Raw genomic sequence first — 21,384 nt, 5'->3', positions numbered from 1 at the left:
TGTTATTATTATTATTTTTTTTTTGTTTGTTTTTTATGAGGAAGGTGTGTAGTGTTTCTTAAGCATGTCATGTTGGAATGTTAAGGCCGTCATGGGGAGAACGTGGGAAAGTTGACACGGGGAAGAAGGTTGCTGTTCTTGGTGGCTCCTGCTGGTTGGTGGATGTATAAGCTGTCCTTCTTATACCTAATAACTCCTGAAGCAACTTGCTCACTCTCGTTACTTCACTAGTGTTCCATGCCAGACTAACGCTTTCCCCAACCACTCGAGGTAAAGTGTTCAGGGAAGCATCAGGTCAGGTGTGGCGGCTACTGCTGCCACAGGGAGCTAAAAGTACATCTACAACAACAGAACGACAAATGTCATAGTACGCGGCATGCACGATGACACGCATGCGTACGCAAGGAAATGCAGCCGCGGAAACGCATGCGTACCAAAACGTATTCGTACAATGACACGCATGGGCACTAAAACTACAGCACATCTGGGTGCTCCTGCGCACACAAGAAAATGCGACAGCGGGGAGCGCATGCACCCAATGACACGCATGCGCACTAAAACGGCAGCGCACTGGGAAGCCTAAAATTACCGGTTCTGTGACAAATTGCATAGTACGCATGCCTACGATTACACGCGCAAGATGATACGCATGCGCATCAAAGGATGGAGCACAAACAAACTGGGAGCTCAAAACGACGGAACACTGCGTCTGGTCAGTCTAGTCCTTTGTTGGTGTCTATCGGCTGTGCCCCCCCCCCCTCTTTTTCTCTTGGGATAGAAGCACAGGAGGCCTGCTGATCCCCCTGCTGCACCCATCCAACTCTCCTCCATTGTCTCCTGCTGGGAAATCCTTGCCCTCCTCCCTGCAGCAGTACCTTATAGGCTTGGGGAGCACTAAAACTGTAGCGATAGGGTCCTGCTATCAACATAGGAAGAGAAGAAGCATCCCTGCTGGGGCCTACTGATGCAGAAGCACGTAACTACCCCGCCCCCGAGACTCTCTGCAGCGCTATCTAGTGCCTTTCGAGCTATATACTTCATGGGACAGCAGCATTCGTCCCATCGCTCCAGGGTCATGAAACTGCATTAAGCCCAGCACCCCCTCTCCTCAACACCGCCCCGGAAGAGCACCAAGAAATAATTCCTGTAACAGAAACCGACCAGTTTCCCTGACCAAGCTCCTGTGTGTAGGGACCTGCAGCAGCATCCGTCCACCTTATGCCATCCGTGCAGTAGTATTGTCCAGCTCCTAAACTAATCGGCAAGAGCCACTGGCTACATCAAACCACTTAACTCCATCTGTTGGAGCCCCTAGCAGATTTCAGGTTAGAGCATGTCTTCTCGAACCCCCAAGACCACATCTGCCAAAGAAAGCGACGGAGCCAGCATCGGTGAGCCCATCTTTGCGGGAAGCTGCAGAAGCTGTCAACCTCGCAGCTGATGCGTGCAGACGCTCGCATAGCATCCATCTCTGCAGAGCACCGCCCACTACATGGACCTGCAGTAACATCCAGCCCTTGTGCCCTCTGAGAAAGTATTCACTCATGTAATACCATATGTAGGACTTTAAGTGGGCCGGGTCCTGCCGGTGCTCAGCACCGACAGTTCTAAAAAGCAGGTGCTGTGACGGGTCCCTATCGGGCCCTCCGTTTTTGCCCTCATCGTCAGAGTGAACGATTTTTAACTCTGCAACAGTACCACCGTTCACTGCCTTGGATTTAACCTCAGAGACTGGTTATAGTTATTTCATAGTCTCATCATTTCAGAACCGAAGCATTTTCAATATTCTATACAACCAACCCATAGTTGTTGCTTATTTATCTTTTGCAACTAAAAACCATTGGCAAAGCTAATAGTCCTGGCTTGTTGGTGTAATGTTACTCGTTGTATTGTATACCGGGTTGCATTGACAGAAGCAGCAAATTGCCAGTCGGGTGACACACTATGCTAAACACAGATTTTTAGCTTACTTTTTAAGCCACACCCTAATTACATCGGCCACGTCCCTTTGAGGGACCCCAGTTTTGTCATCGCCCTGAAAACGCTGGCCATGTGCCTTTTACCCATCCCTCGCTGACTGGCTACACAACAACGTCTGCGCTCCCTTGATCCGCTGCTTGTAGAAATCCCCCTTCCCTCTTGAACTTTGCTGGGCTGACACCTGCAGTAGTGCCATAGGTCTCCTTGATCCAGTGACTGCAGGCTACGACACAAAGCCATCCTTTACCCATGACTGCCGAAGCATCTAGGTTCACACGGCCCTTCCTTGCAAGAAGCTGCAACCCTCTATGTTAAACTTGAGTCATCGGAAGCCCCAACTATGGGCTCCCAACAGGTATGTATTCTTCCCCCTTCTGGTTGGTCGAGGGGCGTGGGGTGACTGTACATACTTTTTACATTTGCTATGTTAATGGAACGTATTACCTTTAATATTTTTGTTCTGCTGTACCATATCAACAGTAACTAAACAATATTTCTGTTTACCAGGGTACAATTATTAAAACACCCATGGAGCATCAATACATTTATTATGAATAGATATGTATTTAAGCTTATGGAGCAAAGGCCCTTGAAGCTACTTTACAGAAACAGGGAAGGATTTAGCCAGATGTTTTTATATGTGGCAAGAACCACATACTTTTCTGACCCTTTGATTAACATGGCGACAACACAAACCTATTTTTAGTCCTTTATAAGATATTTCTTCACAGCTTTGACTCGAACTAAGTGGGTTTATTCCACCCCACACAGTCTCCCTATTTCAGCCGTGCTAGTTGCTTGATGCAACATAATTCTGCTTGTATCCTTGCGAACGCTTTTCTAGTGGAATAAAATAACTTTTTATGATGATATCGTTCAACTTAATGGCATCTTAGTTCTATACTGCCACATTATTAATGTATATAGTATAACAACTCAATGCAACAGTAATTTTACATTTTTAGTTGATAAGATGCATGTTTTTATGGTATGTTGTGTGCACAATGTATGTTACAAAATCCATTGTGTAACAATCAATACGGATTAATTGATTCCTTACATATAGCAGCTAATAGTTATTAATGGAGGGGAAGGCCACGATCAGACTACAGAAGAGGTGGTATTTATTCTGTAATGAATGTCCTTACATTTTTTCAAATATGTCATTAACAGCAATAATGTGGTACAGTTGGTGCAAAAGGCGCCTCTCCTAAAAGTCAAAAGTTTCCCATTAATTACTTGTTAATCAGTTGTTTCATTGCCATTTACATGTTTGTGAAACTTCATTTGTGTTGTTTTCTTTTAACATGGTAGCAAAGATTCTTCCAGAGACGTGATTAGCAAAAAACTATTTAAAGCCAGATTTGTTGTACTTGAAGAGAATTCATATAGTTTTTCGTCTCTACTATGTGGGCAGTATTTTGAATTGTATTTTACAAGGTCCCCCATCGATGCATTTTTAGCCACAGTGGTAAACCCTTAACGGAAAACAATTTTATAGTTAGAAGGAACAAACTTAAACAACGTTTTTGGGAAGTTGCCTAGGAGCCTGGCAGAATGGGGCGTTTAGCTCCGAGAGACCCAAGTAGGTTTTTAGGTACTTCTAAGATTTTGGTGTATAGTGGTTTATGGAAAGTTTTCCTCCGCAGTATACAACCCAGGCATGTAACTGTTATTCAAACGTTTTCAGGATGAAAAATATTGCTTACTGTTTTTTAACCAGTTCAAAATTTACCTCATTTATTTGCGTTCATGGATTGTCATTTGGACAAGAAAATACATAAGCTTAACTTTTGAATGACCTGTAACTTTATTACCTATGTTTTGACAATAAATACAGTTCATGGCATGGTTGGGGTAATTTCTAGTGTATCCAATCTGTTTTAAGCTCTTGCTCTTATGTCAGTCATACTGGGTGATTGCTTATTATACACTTCTGATCTAACCAGAGGTCATAAATGTGTCCTTTACAAATAAACTGAAATCACATCATGTTCTTTGGTCACGTACATCACTCTTCTGCCTTTTGGCTAGTTTCACGCTAAGAAATACCGTATACATACATACAACTTCTTGCAGTTGTAGCACCACCACCCTGAAATAGAAAGCAGCCAAGGGTGATTTATGACACAGCACTATACAGGTCTCTTTGCGTCAGTACACTGAGTTTGTCCCACTGCCAACAAAGTCTGTCACTTATATACCATAGTGCACAATTAAATGATAGCTATCACTTTTAGCATTTTAGCCGGAGGGCCTGTGAAACCTGCAGGTTCTACGGTGCTCAGGGGGCCACTGCTGCATCTGACTCGGATTTTGTATGTCCCGTGTCAACTCACCTTGATGGTCCTCTATTGGCAATACAATTAACAAAAGGCTAATTTGTTTTTTCTATTTAGATTTTGCATACAAATTTCATCTGGTAAAAAATCGACCACAGCTAAATTGGAAAATCGTGTTTCAGACTTGTAAGACCCTAAAAACTGCAAGCCCTGTAAGTTGCATAGCCTGTTCGGATCCATTGTGGAAAATATTTTTTGTAAAAGCGTTTTTGCCATATTAGTCGGTGCTTCATGTTCAAACCCACTGTCTGAGATCTGTGAATGTAGTCCATCAAACATACACCATAAATTTAGACCAGTGAAAAATGTTCACACTTGCAAAAGCCAATGCCTGTGTTAAACTGTGAACTTGAAAGACACCTCAGTGTCTTGCCCTGTTTTTTAGTTACATGAGAGGGCGATGGCTTAGAACCTTGCCTTATACATTAAAAAAAAAAATACTACTCAACTTGTTAAGTTTTGTTGATAGCCAGACAAGAAAGAAAGCGTGTACCCTACCTTCGTCAATCCCATCTTCCAGTCCCTCTGTTTTTGTTACATGCAAGATCCAAAGTTTGCTATAAAACATACATGCATAGTGTAATGAATGGATTGAAAAGGCTTCCTTCAAAATTCGAGTTAGAAAACGAAACTTACATTTAAAATAGAAAATGACAAACTTTTGATACATGAGGTTCCCTTACAACACTGACATCAACTGTCTAAATATAAATAAAACCTAGTGCAAGTAGCCCCTAGAAAAATAAGGGTTCTATTACCTTTTAATGATATGCAAATCTGTAAATCTCAAAGATTTTGTTTTTGGGGGGGGGGGGGGGGAGCTTTGCAGCATCCACTTTCAGCAATCTACATCGCCATCTTAGCTGTGTTTTGGACAGCCTGTGATAATTTACGAAGCAAATTCCTGGAGATGTTTAAGTAAACTGCCATGCAAAATAGACCACTTAAGAGACTACTACAGTCTGTGCAAGCAGATTCGTATGTTCTTGTTTCAACGGGATAGATTTTTGAAAGAGTAAAGATGAAAACTAAAATGTTGGGCCTTTGGCGCAATCTTGGCTTGTGGTGCAAAGAAGAGAGCTCTATCCAATATCATTCCCGGATTCATAACTCACTCAGTGGATGCAGGAGTGAGACCCTAGGACATCTTAGAAGCAGCACTTTTGTTTTGACAGCATTAAGGCAAAGCCATTTATCTTTGATTCAGTACCCTACCGCTCCTTAGCAATCTGTCGCAGTTGTTCAACGTCTTCAGATCCTTAATGGGGATCTTTTAGGTTCACGGTGCTATCAGCATTTAGCTGATAGGACACACTGAAATCCCAGAATACATTTATAGCTGAAAATTAATAAATAAAATGATCTAGAAATCCCTTACTCACAGGTTCTAAACATGTGCTTTTTAAGCACCTAAGGACATGAGGGTGTGGGTGCTAAAAGATGTAGCTTATTTAAATGTAGTTTATTGTACGTAGTTGTATTTTTAGCTTAGTATTGTTTTAAGAAAATGGCAGTGGCTACGTTTTGGGCAAATCTTCAATATTTTTAAAAACGAAATAGCCCAATAGACATGCTTAAAGTTGAAAGTAAATTTTTTAAACATTTATATCTTCAAAGAAGGAATTCTTTGAGATGAGAAAAAAAATTCATGAAACTAGGTGTATTGCATTTATCAACATATATTCCCGTCTGGTGTCCTTTGCCCAGGAATCCCAGACCATAGATATGCTCACTACATTCCTCCAGCCAGTCCCCCTGAACACCAGGTTGGTGATAGGTGGTGATTTCAATTGTCAGTTTGAGCCCCTAGCCCTCCATACTGACCCTCTGCTCACCGCTGAGGATTCTCTTTGGTTGATACCTGAACCGCTGATCCCTCTGGTGAGAGCCTGGACCCCCCCTGGTTTTACAGATCAACGCAGTCACATTAACTCATGCATTAAGAGCATGTAATGGTCGTACCAAGTCAGACCAACCTGGAAAACCCACGTTTAATAGACCGGGGCAAACATCTTTAATGGACTACATTTTGGTGGAAACAAGTATATGGCAATGGGTTGTCGACATTGCTGTCTGGCCAAGACACGACCGCGACCACAAAACTCTAGTACTCGATCTTAAGCTTCCAGAACCTCATAACCCCCCCCAATCACTGGCAACTCCACTGGTACCAATCTATCGTTAGTCAACAGAAGGCGAATAAGGTGGGAAACCTTGAAACAGTCACCAGACAAGATTGCCACCCTGTATTCCCTAATTATTCCCCCTTTACTGGTAATGGAGAATGCCGCACAGACCCCTAGCCCCAAGGGCACTACCGCTCAATTTACGGCTATCCATACAGATTTGACCACCAGTTTGACTAACATCTTTAACCCCCTGATAAACTCCCAAGCCAAGAGGACCCCTAAAATCACTTGGTTTAACAAATCCTCCCGAACGGCAAAGGGTGCCCTCATTGATGCTATAAAACTAAAAGACAGATCTCTGATAAAAATCAGGAGGGCCCTATATAGCGATACCCTAAAGTGGGAGTCTGAAAGATGGGATGCAATAAAACAGGCCCTCACCAATAGAGATATGAGGGCGTTCTGGACCCTGGTTCGTACAGCCAGCACCTCAGAGAGCTCACCTATTGAGCCGAACATTGCAGCAGACGCTTGGAAACTCCATTTCCAATCGTTGTATTCCACCCAGGACATTGTAGAGCCTACAGGGGGAACCTCGCAAACCATTGTGGGGAATCCCCCTGAAGACGATGGAGGATTCACCCTGACTGAAGTGCTTAGTGCAATTGGGAAGCTTCCCCTTGGAAAGGCCCCTGGATTAGACAAGATTTCCGGGGACCTATTTCGGGCGCAGCCCAATATCTGGGGCCCATATTTTTGTGTAATATTTAATGCCATTTTAAATGGCATGGAAATCCTGGACACCTGGTTAGGGGCAGAAATCTTTCCAATATACAAGAAGGGATCTCTCTTGCCCACCAACTATAGGCCAATGAGCTTGATTGACATAAATAACCCAGAAGCTGGTTGCCAGAATTGTCCTGGAGCGCCTCCAGTCCTGGATGGATGAGCGTGAGATCCTGAGTCCGTACCAGGCCGGCTTTCGCAAAAGCATGTCTACCATCGATCACATTTTCAGGCTCCAATTACTTTATTGGAAGACGGTGACAATAGAGGGTGGGAGCCTCTACTTGATTTTTGTTGATCTCAAATCAGCATTCGATTTGGTGCCCCGTGACAAACTTTGGACAGTTCTAGAGCAACTGGGCATTCCGCCCTACTTGCTCTCTTTGATCAAAAGACTGCACACTGGAAATGTTGCCCAGGTGAGATTTGGGAAAAATGGAGAACTGACTCCACGTTTCCCAGTGAACAGGGGTGTAAGGCAGGGGTGTGTTTTGACCCCCACCCTGTTTTGTCTTTTTATTAATGCCCTGGTGGACCAACTAAATGAGGCAGATAACATCGATGCCCCAAAGCTCGCCTATGGTAAGGTGCCAGCAATGATGTTTGCGGACGACACCTTGTTACTATCTAAATCGCCTATGAGTATTCAAAGGACCCATGACAGCTTCTCTCTATTTTGTAAGAATAGGGGCCTAGAGATTAACACACTAAAAACCAAGTATATGGTATTTAATCCTAGTAAAACATCTCGCCCTAATCCTACTCTAAATGGTATCCAGCTAGAGAGGGTAGCTGGCTTCGATTACCTGGGTGTGACATTAACGGAAACCTTTGGGTGGGGCCCACAGCAAGAAAAGGCAGGCCTAAGGTTAGTACAGATGGCAGGGGGACTAGCAAAACTTTACAGGAACTCCACATCTAGACTACCTGGCCCACTGACCGAGATATACAAAGTCCAAAGTAGGAGTGCTGTAATGTACGGGGCAGAACTTTGGGGACACCTCCCTGTAGGTAGATTGGTCAAAACTGAGAATAAGTTTATGAGGCAGCTCTTGGGCCTACCGCAAAGCACTTTCCTCATCCCCCGACGTATGGACCTTGGGATAAGACCAATAGATGAGGAGATTGGATTGCAACCCCTGACCTTCTGGCGTAGGCTGTGGGCGACCCCCGAGCTAATAGCCTACCAGTCGGAACTTAAAGCTATCATGGGACTCCCAGGGGCGGGTGAGCTACCCTGGTTCATACACATAAAAGATCTGTGCTGTAGACTGGGTCGAGCAAACCTATGGGCCCACCTTGAGGAAGTGTCCCCAACAATATCACGGCTCGAACTAGTTAAAACCTATAGACACCTCAGATTGGCCGAAACCCAAGGGAGCACGAAACATGGCCGCTTAACCTCTGACTTCCTTAATTTTAAAGACCAGTATTTATTTGAGCTCTTCCTTGACGACGTACAACCGTTTATGGCAAGGAAACTATATGTTCAATTTAGACTGGGTTGCTTGCCGGTTCACGCATTAACTAAGAAATGGTCTAAAGCTTCCCCTGTTAGTTGTCCCACCTGCATTAGCCAAAAAGAGACTCCCATTCACGTTTTCTTCTTTTGTCTACAATATGATGCACCCAGGAGATACTGGCTTCTACCAATCTGCAGGAATCTGGGGTTCAGACAGTCACGGTAGGCTTTTAGAGTCTTGAGAACTGAAACTCACCCTGCGATTGTCTTTGCTGTGTCTCGGTTCCTTAACTCCATGTGGCACAGGCGTCACAAGTTTTTAATCTCCCCTGTATATGATAATCGCTTCTTTACCATTCCCGATTGTCTTGATCTTACCAAGATATGTAATCATGTTTAATTCTTTAAAAAAAAAAATGTAATATACTTTTTAACTGTTATGAACTGTGTCCAATTCCTTGTATATTGCTATATCTTGTAACGAGGAGTATAACCAGGAGACCGATAAGAGTCTCCAAAATGCTGGGAAAAGAGCGCAAGGCACGAAGAATTCTCTCTTCTGTAGAAGACCCCTCACTCACCAACCTGGTTGGTGACATGCTTCATCATCGGGGTCCCACCCGGATAGCCGAGTGCCATCCGGGTGTGCTTCGACACCTGATTACAGTGGAGCGGGTAGTTTTTTTGTGTGCAAGTGAATTAACTGTGGATTAAAAATGGGCCAGATATACTCACCAGGAAGTGTTATTCTGGAGCAACTGGCCGATCTTAAAAATGTTGGTAAGATACCTTACTTGGTTAAATTGACCAATGGTATCCGAGAGTGAAGTATAGTGCTGATCAGTGCAGAAAAAAGGTCTACATGTTTCGACCTATGTGATGATATTGCTAGGTTTTCGTCAGGACCAAATACCGTGACCCGGGCGGTGTACACACGCTAAGGTGTACCCTGCCCTTGATCACTGTGACCTAACCATCTACTCACAGTCAGGTGTCCTGTCATCCCATTTGAAGACAGGTGAAATCTGTAAAAGACAAACACAAAATTACAAGTTGCCTGTCTGTTTAATAAAGCACGATGGAATCTCTCTTACGCATCACCATGCCTACTGCGTAGTCCAGCCCACGCATGCTCGTCACATGACACACGTGACCATGCCCCCACCGCCTCGTTTCCAGGAAATGCTTTGCATTTAACTTGCAGAAACGCTCGGTTTTAGCAGCCCTCGGGGAGCAGATATGGGTCGCTTAGGGTAGGCGTATCAGCCGGTGACTAGCTCCACTATGTATGTACTGTGCCATGCTGTAACATGGATTCGATCAAATTCTTCTGTTTTACAAAAGCGTTCTTTTCACCTATTTTACCGCTCGTGTCACTGTGCTGATTTTCTTCAGATCGTGTTTCTGAGCAAGCACCACGACCCCGACTCCCATGAGGCACGCTTTATGCGTCTCTTAGTAAGCACCTTTTACTCCTTCCATGTGTTTTTTCGTACCACTTCCTTACGCTGAGATAATTAGCATGTAAGCTAGTAACGCACGCCCTCACGATTATGTTTGACAGCAGTAACACCCACTATGAATGATTGAAGAGAGTGGGTCTGTATGAGTTTTTCACAGGCACAATTGATACCCTGTGGATTAACTTTATGCATTGGCATTCAATGGCGTATTTAATGCTCATTGTAACTTACGATTATGAATGGGTCATAATCAAGATTTCAGTAAACTGAAACGGTTACTGGATTACCCATGCTCCGTGATCGTTGCAAATTTAGGGGTAATCCTCTTGTTGTGTGTGTTCTCTACGCACCCTGCTGGGAGCACTAGGAGCATTTTCAACACCAAAACACTGTATTACATACGTATTATTGCGTCTGCTTATAATTTTGTGTTTGCCTTTTAGAGATTTCACCTGTCTTCAAGTGGGATGACAGGACACCTGACTGTGAGTAGATGGTTAGGTCACAGTGATCAAAGGCAGGGTACACCTTAGCGTGTGTACACCACCCGGGTCACGGTATTTGGTCCTGACGAAAACCTAGCAATATCATCACATAGGTCGAAACATGTAGACCTATTTTCTGCACTGATCAGCACTATACTTCACTCTCAGATACCATTGGTCAATTTAACCAAGTAAGGTATCTTACCAACGTTTTTAAGATCGGCCAGTTGCTCCAGAATAAAACTTCCTAGTGAGTATATCTGGCCCATTTTTAATCCACAGTTCATTCACTTGCACACAAAAAAACTACCCGCTCCACTGTAATCAGGTGTCGAAGCACACCCGGATGGCACTCGGCTATCCGGGTGGGACCCCGATGATGAAGCATGTCACCAACCAGGTTGGTGAGTGAGGGGTCTTCTACAGAAGAGAGAATTCTTCGTGCCTTGCGCTCTTTTCCCAGCATTTTGGAGACTCTGATCGGTCTCCTGGTTATACTCCTTCTTTTGTTTGTTTAAAGTATCATAAGGGGACTAGGAGTATTTCCCTTCATTTTTATGACAATTCCCTTCCCTCTCTCACTTGTTTTGTATATCTTGTAATGACCATGGATGTTTTTATTGTCTAAATTTAGTGTTGTATAGATTTTATCTTTTTACTTTTATGGTCTAAAAGATCAAAATAAAGCTTGGTAATGGAATGGCAATCTAAATCTACAGCGTTTCAACGTTATGTCACATTAATATGTACAACTATCCGTATAACTGTAATTAATAATAGATACAACACACTTGTATGTATGCAGAAGCCTTGATTGTTGTTGCTCCAACTCCACTTGAAGAATAATTCTACCAACTTTTCTGCAGACTAAAGTGTATATGTACGTTCTTGGCAATTAATTGTGCAGAATATGATGTCTTGATTCTTCTGTTTAGTGGTCTCCTCTTACCAGAGACAAGGTGATCTTGCTGGGGGTGCAACCTGGGAACCCAAGGGAATGTAATCATCCCTTAGTATGACCCTCCTGCTATATGGACGCTGTCTACTGTGGGTAAGGTCCTTGTCCTTTCTTATAGCACCAGACTTGTATCTCGGCTCAAACTCCTGTTTAGCTGTTCACTTCTTTAATGGCAGAATGTTAAACCAAAAAACCATAATACTTAATTTACAGAGTATGTATTCAGCGTTATGGTCAGGGCTCAGGGCGACGAAGGTAGACATAGTCTACCCACTATTTTTCTGAGGGTAGATGCTATCTACTCTGTTGCAAAGCTGCCAATTTCAGCAGAGTTTCACGTTCCTTTCCTACTTCCCCTGGAATTCGCAGAAATATGCTTAAGTTGTCCGGTGTAATTTTCTGACATCGGGACCCTTTCAGCAGCGTCTGCATGATGCCTGCTTTTGTTCCGAGCAGCAACGTGCAGGCGGGGATGGGGTTTATCGGATTAGAGCTTCACTTATAGCAAAAGCTGGGGTTAAGGGGCCATTAGGACTCTTTCTATATTGGAGTATCCTGGCTGGGAGCTACTGGAAGCCTCACACCTAGATGCTATTGGGGGGGGGGGGGGGGGGCAAAGGCTCACATCTTTTCACTTCAGTTCACAGATACTTAAGAGAGAAATGCTTTTGACTTTGTTCACCCCCTGTATATACGAAATATGAATATACTGTAAGAATGTCAGATGTGTTGGACACCCCAGTGTTTACACAAATAACTATTTAAAAGCCAATATTTTGTTTTTATTTTCTTTATAGCGCGTTAGTACTACTCATCTCAATGCAGGGTGTCAGAGGTCTTTACATCACACGTACTGGGTATACATTGACAATAAATCATATGTGTGTACATCAATATAAAGGATGTTACAGAAGACAGTTAGTTACAAAGTGTAGGAGCCACATGTCCTTCATACCTCACTGTGCTAAATTAGGATTACAATTTATGGACTGCAGCTAGCAAAGGATCTTGTCTTGAAAGCAGTAACCCATTTAGATAAAATAAACATCCTTCATTTGCGTGTTACATGATGTACTTTAAAGGAGACATATTAACCCTCTATGCTACTTTTGTTTAACACAAGGACTGCGCAAAACACAGATCCCACCAGCAAATACGTTATCCTCCAGAGTTATCTTACCATTATTATTATTCCCTGAAATTTAGCTGGCACACAAAGATATCTGCAGCAGGTGCCTTAACCCCATAAGATATTTTGCAATACATTGCAACCAATTAAGCAGACAATTTCTTTGTGTTGGTGTGCAAAAAAAAAAAGTATACGTTTAGTACCAGATTTTGTGTTGGGGTTGCGTCAATATTATGGGACAACCCCAATGCAAAAATTCTAATTTGTTAAATATTGTAATGCGCTCAAATGTATTCATGATAGACATTCGAGGTCTTAATATCTGATGTCACTTCCTGTGAGGTTATGGGTTGTGATGCCACATGCAATACCACACCGTGATGCCACTTCCAGTGTGACATGAAGTGATGTCACGTGCAGTGATGGCACACCCATTCTGCCTAACTTAGTGATTACTCCCCCCCCCCCCCCCCCCCCCGAATTAGTTTTTTTTGGACTTGTGCCCTGCCGCCATGTTTCTCTTCTTGTTCGACTACAGCATAACACAATCAGTCAAGGGGGAGGAGACGATGATAGCTGTATACATCTGTCAGACAAATGATGAGAAATACCAGCCTGTTGCAGTGAGAGGAAATAGTTGATGATATTATTAATCTTCTTGGGCTGCTTGGAGATTGCACTGTCCTTGATAACTCCCGGGGAAAAACTGATTTTCGTGATTTTTAAATGTACTTCTTAACAGGAAGCCATGTTTAACCTCAGTGATGTAGTTCTGATGTGCACGTTGTAGGAAAGAACGATCTGCTTCTTATGGTTAACCCCACTTTTTGCTTCATGTTACACTGTTTTTTACTAGTCTGACGGGGATCCTGCTAATCAGGACCCCAGTCTATCTGCTTTCTCCCTAAAATGTTATGTCATGTACTTAGGTACACTCCAGATTGGATACTGGGGTACACTTGTCAGTCCCTAGTATATGGTACCCTTGTGCCCAGGGCATAGGTACGCCAGAGGCCTCCCAGGGGCTGACGCATGTATTATGCCACTCATGAGAGGTAATGCAAAATGGAACTACAGGCCTGCCATTGCAGCCTGTGTAAGATGGTGCATGCACCTCTTACTCTAGATATAGGTTTCCCATATCTAATAGTCACTGCACTTAAAACCTATAAGTCACCCTTATAGCAGGCCTAAACAATCCTGAAGGCAGGGTGCTTGTATCTAAGTGAGAGAGTGCCCCTGCATGAGCAGGACACCCCTGCAGCCTGCGGAGTCCATCATCCCGGGTTGTCAGTGTATCAGCCATTTACGACATATAGAATGGCATCATGCCACCGCGTGATGACCAACTCTAAAACGGCTGAAATTAACCCTATCGTGTTTGGTATCAAACATTGTGGAACCTTACCCCCACACCGGTAACCAGTGTGGGAGGTATGATTTCCCCCCCTCAGAAACAAGCTTTGTGAGATCCCTGGTGTTCCCGGTACCAGCCTTCTAGTCCTGGGCAGTCCAAAAGGGTTGCTGCCGACCAGAGACACATTTCTACCCTCCTGCTGCTGAGCCAAGCTCGAGCAGGGGAAGGCAGGAGAACAGGCATTCTGTCACAGGGAGGTGTGACCACCTCCCAGACAGGATTTAGTGTATTAGGCCTGGGTGGGTGCGCTTGCCAGCAACAGAAAGTCTGCATGAGGGGCACATTTGGTGTCCCTGTGCATAGTCCAGTTCAAACCAGTCCTGGGAGACGTTGGCTCCTGCTCTGGGGCAAAACTGGACAAAGGACATGGGAGTAACCTCCCCACTGTCCAGACCTTCCCTGGGAGTGTCCCCTGAATCTGTCCAACCCTCTCCCGTGGGTACAAAAGGGCTTACCCGGCTGTAGGGCCCTAGATTCGACATGGACAAGATTCTGAACCAGAAACCACTGAACTTCGACCGTCTGGACACTCTGGACTTCGCTGGACTTAGTTTAGGCCCGACTTCTTCACCCTGTCAGTCTGAAGCATCGTCTGTGCCCGTACAGGCTCCTTGCAGGACCTGTGGAGCATCAAGGACAACTGAAGATATCTCCCTTGGAGTGCAGGAGTCACTCCCCTGCAACCGCAGGCACCACATCGCAATTGGCTGGTTTGCTGCTCCTGAGCTCCTACGGACTCCGAAGGCTCCAGCAACACAGGAGGTGGGTTTCCAAGTCCCTCAAGGTCCGAGCTGCCCTCTCACCAAGTTTGAGGTCACAATCCCTTGTGGGGGCAGTAATACCCGTACCCCTGTACACCGTGTACTTTTGCAAGTGCATATGCTTGTTGGCATTCCCAAAACAAGTGCACTGGGCTCCATGTAGCCACGATCTCTGACACCAATTCCCCCAAATAACACTGGTCTCATCGCACCGAGTGCTCCGTGGGCTGTTGCTTTGTATATCTGCTTGAGGTCCCCTCGTGACGCCTGTGGGTCCTCTTGAGGCCCAACACTGCTTTTATTGGGCTTGTCTGGTTGCTCCAGGCTTGCCCTGACCCCCCTGTGTTTAGTGAGTCTCCTGGACCTTGCTGGTCCGAACCGTAACCTTTCTTGATCTTCTTCGTGGGTTGTCGCTTCCAAGGCTTGTTGGTGCTCCAGCCGGACACCGACCCCTCAGCACTCGACATCCTTCGGGGGACAGCTTGGATCCGCTCCTGGTCGTCCTCGACGTCTCCTGGTCCCGGTGGCTGCAGAGTCAAGAACCCCCTCAATGCACCTGAAGCACCTGACATCGGTGGGCATTCGTCTACCGAGCCCCTGGTCACTCCTGAGTGACCCATACTCTGTCCCCTCTGCTCTCAGGTACTCTTCATCAAGAATCCACCTTTGGATTCCAACTGACACTTTTCTTCTTCCCAGCAGTGGCTCTTCCTTGAAGTCCTCCATTGAGATTGACAGCGGTTTCTGACACCACTTCAGCCCTATGCACCTGGCTTCCCTGGAATTGGTAACTCTGGTACTACGGTATCCGCAGGTGGGGTAGCTCTTCAACACAGGGTCAAGACTGATTTGCATATGTTCATGTCTGAACTGGGGTGGCGTGGTGAGCAAAATAACGATGGATTAAACCCAGATCTGTGACTGGGGGTGAATGTTTTGCCAATGTGCAACATTCCGTCCATCATCTTGTGTGTTTTGCTGTTCGCCCTATGTGGTAAGGGTATGCCCAGACGTGGGTCCCGTGCTCACTACGCCACTGGAGTCAAGCTATCCTGGCTGAAGAGGGGTGAAACCCCGAAACCGGTCCTAGGATGCTTGGTTCTGGTCCAGGGAAGACATGGCTTGGCAGTTCGGGCTGGACTGTTCCCATGAGGCACAGGGTCAAGACTGATTTGCATATGGCCATGTCTGAACTGGGGTGGCGTGGTGAGCAAAGTAACGATGGATTAAACCCAGATCTGTGACTGGGGGTGAATGTTTTGCCAATGTGCAACATTCTGTCCATCATCTTGTGCGTTTTGCTGTTCGCCCTATGTGGGAAGGGTATACCCAGACGTGGGTCCCGTGCTCACTACGCCACTGGAGTCAAGCTATCCTGGCTGAAGAGGGGTGAAACCCCGAACCCGGTCCTAGGATGCTTGATTCTGGTCCAGGGAAGACATGGCTTGGCAGTTCAGGCTGGACTGTTCCCATGAGGCACAGGGTCAAGACTGTTTTGCATATGGCCATGTCTGAACTGGGGTAGCGTGGTGAGCAAAATAACGATGGATTAAACCCAGATCTGTGACTGGGGGGTAATGTTTTGCCAATATGCAACATTCCGTCCACCATCTTGTGTGTTTTGTGGCTCTTCAACCTCCCATGATCCACAGGGCTTCCTTGTAATCCACTAGGAAGAGTCCTTAAACTTTAAAACTGCAACCGCGACTCTCCCATAGAATTGTACGGAACACGCAGTTGTTTTCCCACACTGCACTTGTCCTTCGTGGGGTCCCTGCTTACTCATCTTGGGTGGTTCCTTGGGGTTCCAGCGATTTCTATATCCTCTAGTCAATGTCTTGACTCGAGTCGTGGTTCTTATACCAGTATTGTAGTATATGGTTTGGTCTCCCCCTGGAGCCCACTGTGCATTAGTGCTACTTACGATTGTTTCTGTGCTACAGTATTGTGTGCTTTGTGTTTATCTGCGTGTAGATACTGTGAAGTATTGAGTGTGTTTATAATAAATACATATTTTTATAACTACTATGTGGTTCGCCTTTCATTTAACCAATACAGTAAGGTTGCATTCTAGTGAAACAAGCTGCTTAACATTCCTTCAAGACTAAGCCTGAAGGCTGCCCTCCACAGCTACCACTTGGATAGTTTTCTAAGGTTATCTTTGACCTCTTAAATCACAATAAGGGTTGTTTGGACTGGTACAAGGCGCCCACTTAATTAGTGGACAGCATATACCAGGCCAACTGCTCACACACGTTTTGGGAAATCTTCAATAACTTTTTGGGGTGAAATGAAAGGGTATTTCAGAAAGTAAAAGAAAGGTGGTGCTAAATGGGTTTGTTTTGATACTTTAAGTCAAGTAAGATAAGTCATTTTAATGCTAACTCTAGATATTTGTTTATAATTCACAAGTCTTTAAATCAGTTTCGGGCTTGCTAACTCATTTATCCCTTCCATTACTCTGAGGTACATACAATGATTACAGCCAGTCTGGTAATAATTAGGTAGCCTGAAATAACAGTACATAATATTGCGGTGCGAGCAGTATATGAAGGACTCTTGCCTAGTATGATACAGTGTAGATTTTATTTTTTGGGACAGCTGCCTCTCCATTGTCGCAGTCCATCACTCAGAAATAGCTTATGCATTCCCTAAATGCCATATTAATTAAGAATATAAAAAACAAAAAATTGAATTATTGGCCTCTTTTAACATGGTTTTCGACTACACTCAACTTTTCAAAATATATAATATAATATATACACACTTGTTAATGCTTTTCCTACCTGCATGCATAGAGTTTTTACCTTAAAGTGAAACTCCTTTCATATGTCTTTTTGTATCTGGCCTAAAGACCGCCTTAGTTGTGTTTCTTATGCTTCATGTATTGCGATTTGATAGTGTCCAAGAGCAGGTATGATTGAGAAGAATGCAGGAGAAATGGGGATGAAAGGAAATGAAAGATGGAGACAGCAGTTGATGAGGCTGGAATATGAGAGGAGAGGAATGAGTGAGTAGGTCATACTGTCAAAATGAAGAGATTTATGCTCGATGTGAGGAGTTTGTTGAGTGGGGTATAGTGTGTTTGAATGCACTGGGTGTTGTGCCGAATTTTCAGTTTGCTGAGTGGGACACAGTCTGTTGGGTGTCTGAGTGTGTTTGAACTGAAGAGTATGTTTGTGTGTATTTCAATTATCCTGTCTTGGTGTAATATATTTTGAGTGTGCCTGGAAGTGCTGTGTCGGGGCATTCTATTTTTGGTGTGACGAAGGCGGGTTCTGTTTGAGATCTATCTCTTGTTTACTACGAACTATTCATATTGAACAGCTTATTCTATGGTATGGTAAATTATCGCATTATGTTATTTGCCAAATACTTTTATACCTCAGAGACTACGAAACTATGCATCATTAAGCGATATGAATCCTTGTTAGAGCATGATTATACATGCTGTACACATCAACCTTCTAATGAACAGGGCATTTGGCAGAATCTGTGATAAGAAAGGATACAAATGTAAGGAAATGTCAGTACAAACAAATGACATTTTCTTTTTTGCAAGTTCCTCGTAATTATTATTTATTCCATTGACAGTTGCAAAGAAACCAGTATAATGAATACCTGAATGAGGCACCTTCCTAACCCAATCCACCCGAATTACATTTCTAAATTTAACCCTAGCCATTAACTTGGTGAAAGCCATAATCTGATCGCATTCCTTTAAAAGTTAAAGCACCCAATTGTGTGCCTAACCTTATGAAATCATCAATCAAAAATGTGTTTCCAATGTTTGATAGGTTTTATTCATTGTTATTTAAAATACAAATTGGTTATAATTGCTTTTCTCCTCCGAATGTTCTGTATTCTAGTTTTGTTGCAAAGAAAACATTTCTTGTTATGCTCGAGGATCAGAACAGTTCATATTTCTTATAAGCCGTGGATTGCAATGATGGAAAAGGCAAACTCATTCTTTTAACGTCTCGAGGTTAAAATGCTGAGAATAATTAGGTAATATATCAGCTCTGTACTACAGTACTTAGAAGGGGGCTGATTTCTGTGTCATGCATGGTGCGAAAAAAAAGTAAACTTTGTAATTTTGATTTAGTTTTAAGTTTTCCAGAAGGCACCACGATGCAGGGCATTCATATAGCTGGTTCAGTTTGTGATTCCATAGAACTGAAACAGCAGTTCTATAGAAAGAGTATATTTTCTAATTTGGTCAATTATTGGATAGATAGCAGTGCAGGCTAATGTATTGCCACCAGCGGTGCAGTCTTCAGAGTAAGCAGTTGAACTTGATAAATGTGCATCAGCTCACCTGCGGTAGTCATTAAGATAACTAACATAAGATCCAAATCCCACTGAGCAACAATGAATGGAGTCGCTTGAAAAATCTAAATGAAACCTTTTAGAAAACGTGCCACTCATGGCGATATAAATAAGGATGGCTGGTTAGCTAGGGATAAAAGCACGCAGAGCAGAATAATAGTGCTTAACTTCAGCAACTGCAAGACCCTGCTGTGCAAGAGACGGTACGAGTCCGAGGATGTTAGAAAGGTAGGATTTAAAAGGATCTAGGCCTTTCAGTCTTCAACAGTGAGCACATTTGTTTTAGAAACCCGCATAAAGGGATTTAGTAAAGGCTTTCCTGCCAGCCAAGAAGATATATTTAACGTCATCTGGAAGGCAAAAGACTATAGCTGCCACTGTTCACTCTCCATACATGCAGCTGCTGGTTTTGTAGTGGGGAAATGATCATCCTGCCACTAAAAAGTCCTGTGTGGGAGAGAAAGAGGTGACTGAATACATAGTGCCAACAGCTAGGCATACCAGATCCTTCTTACATAATCTTTGGCTGCCGGGTATGCTGTACTCGATCCTCCAGCACCTTTCACACGACCTTCAGCAGATGCAGAATTTCTGAAAATGTGTACAACAGACCTAGAGACCAGATGAAACTGAAGGCACCCCCAAGGTAACCATTCAGACAGAAGTGCTTGTTGCAAGACGGAGAACAATTAATGGTAAAACCCAAGTTGTGGAGAAAGGTTCTTGTGCGCTAAAGATGTCCTTCAGGCACGTTGTATTCAGCCCCCAATGAAGGCCAGTCCTTGCTTGTGGGTGAGGTGAGTTCTGGCTTGATGGTAGAACCTAAGTTGTGGAGAAAGGTCGTTGTGTGCTGAAGATGTTCTTTGATCAGCACTGTAGACACTCCGCTTTCACCAGACAGTCTTCCTGGTATAAAAATAAATGAACTCCTTACTTTTATAGTGAAGTTGCCACAAGTGCCAGCACTTTTGTGAAAATGGAAGGTGTGGTTATCTGTCAAAACAGTAGGACCCATTTTCTTGTCGCTTCTGCAACAAGGTCTAAACACAGAAATGCAAAGGAATTTAATCTGTTAAACAGCCAGGAAGCTCTGGATCCACATCAGTGAGGTGTGCTGAAAAACAGAAACTGATGCCAGCATGTTGGTTGGTACCTAATATACTCCAATGTGATCACATTCAACAGACCGTTGATGTTGCATGACACCACAGGGGAAAGGTTCTCCAGACCAGTCCTTAGGTACATTTCTAAGAGGAGGAAAGGGACATAGGTTTCATATGCCACCCCGTTGGGTTTTATTTTTTTGAGGCTGCATTCAACAAAGATGAGGAATCTTGTTTGGCCATGTGAAATAAATAAGATGGGCCATGGTCCTGTACAGCATTGCGTGAAAGACTAGTTACTTTATAGGTATTGTCTTGGTGGTTTCGTAGCAGCAGCAGTTCTTTTCTGTAGTCTGATAGCTACTGATTATCTCTTGTACAAAACAGACTACCTGGCAGTCAAGAAGTTTGAACTCTGTAGGGCTGCCAATTAGCCCACAGTTGTCTCAAGCATGCAGTTTATTGGGAAGCAGAGGAAGTTGGGTTAAGAAGTCAGCAATTCACATCAGCCAATGCTGTCGGGGGCGTGTTCTGTGCCACCAGCCATTTAGTTCCGTGGTACTCCATCTAGGCTGATGCTAGTTGGTTTTATCAGCAACAACTAGGCTGTTTAAATGACCTCAGTTGAGATTAAAGGAAGTATTCTCAGTGTCTGTACTGACAATTACTGAAGTAGGTGGCTTATGAGACCGGTAGCTGTTTCTTCTTGAGGTTTTTATATTCTTTAATCTTCCAGCAAACATTTGGAGTACAGTTGGTGTGCTCATAGCTCTTGTTATGTTATATTGTTAGTTTAGCTTTTTGCCTATAGAGTTATTTTAATTTATTTATTGCAAAGTTTATAATTTGTTTTATTATTTGGTCTTATTGTTTTAGGTTGTTGTGTTTAATTGCTTTACAGGTCACAATGTAAAACCGCTTGGACTCATGTTGGATCGCCATAGGAGGTGAAAAAATTTCTGCAGCAAGGGAACAAGGAGTTTTGTTGTACAACTTGGAGATTGAGGGACGAAATATATATGAAAGTCGTGATGAGATCG

At 43.8% G+C, this 21,384-nt stretch overlaps 1 protein-coding gene across 4 annotated transcripts in view; it reads left to right on the top strand.

Moving 5' to 3' along the window:
- Nucleotides 1–741: 741 nt before the first annotated feature.
- LOC146796148 (uncharacterized) overlaps nucleotides 742–21,384 on the top strand; it is a 202,819-nt gene continuing 182,176 nt past the window's right edge. Inside the window, exons 1-2 of one of the 4 annotated variants that reach the window (XM_085628543.1) lie at nucleotides 1,016–2,335; nucleotides 11,583–11,698. Coding sequence is in view for 1 of the 4 variants with exons in the window: in XM_085628539.1 (XP_085484665.1) it covers nucleotides 2,321–2,335 (15 nt within the window). In the remaining 3 variants the exon portion in view is untranslated. Of the gene's footprint in view, nucleotides 2,336–11,582; nucleotides 11,699–21,384 lie in introns of all 4 variants that reach the window. The other 3 variants (XM_085628542.1, XM_085628539.1, XM_085628541.1) reach the window with 3 other exon arrangements.

This window comes from Triturus cristatus, chromosome 10 (genome assembly GCF_964204655.1).
Source record: "Triturus cristatus chromosome 10, aTriCri1.1, whole genome shotgun sequence".
Classification (NCBI taxonomy): domain Eukaryota; kingdom Metazoa; phylum Chordata; class Amphibia; order Caudata; family Salamandridae; genus Triturus; species Triturus cristatus.
Note: the sequence above shows the minus strand (reverse complement) of the source record. Positions and strands in the feature narration are given on the sequence as shown.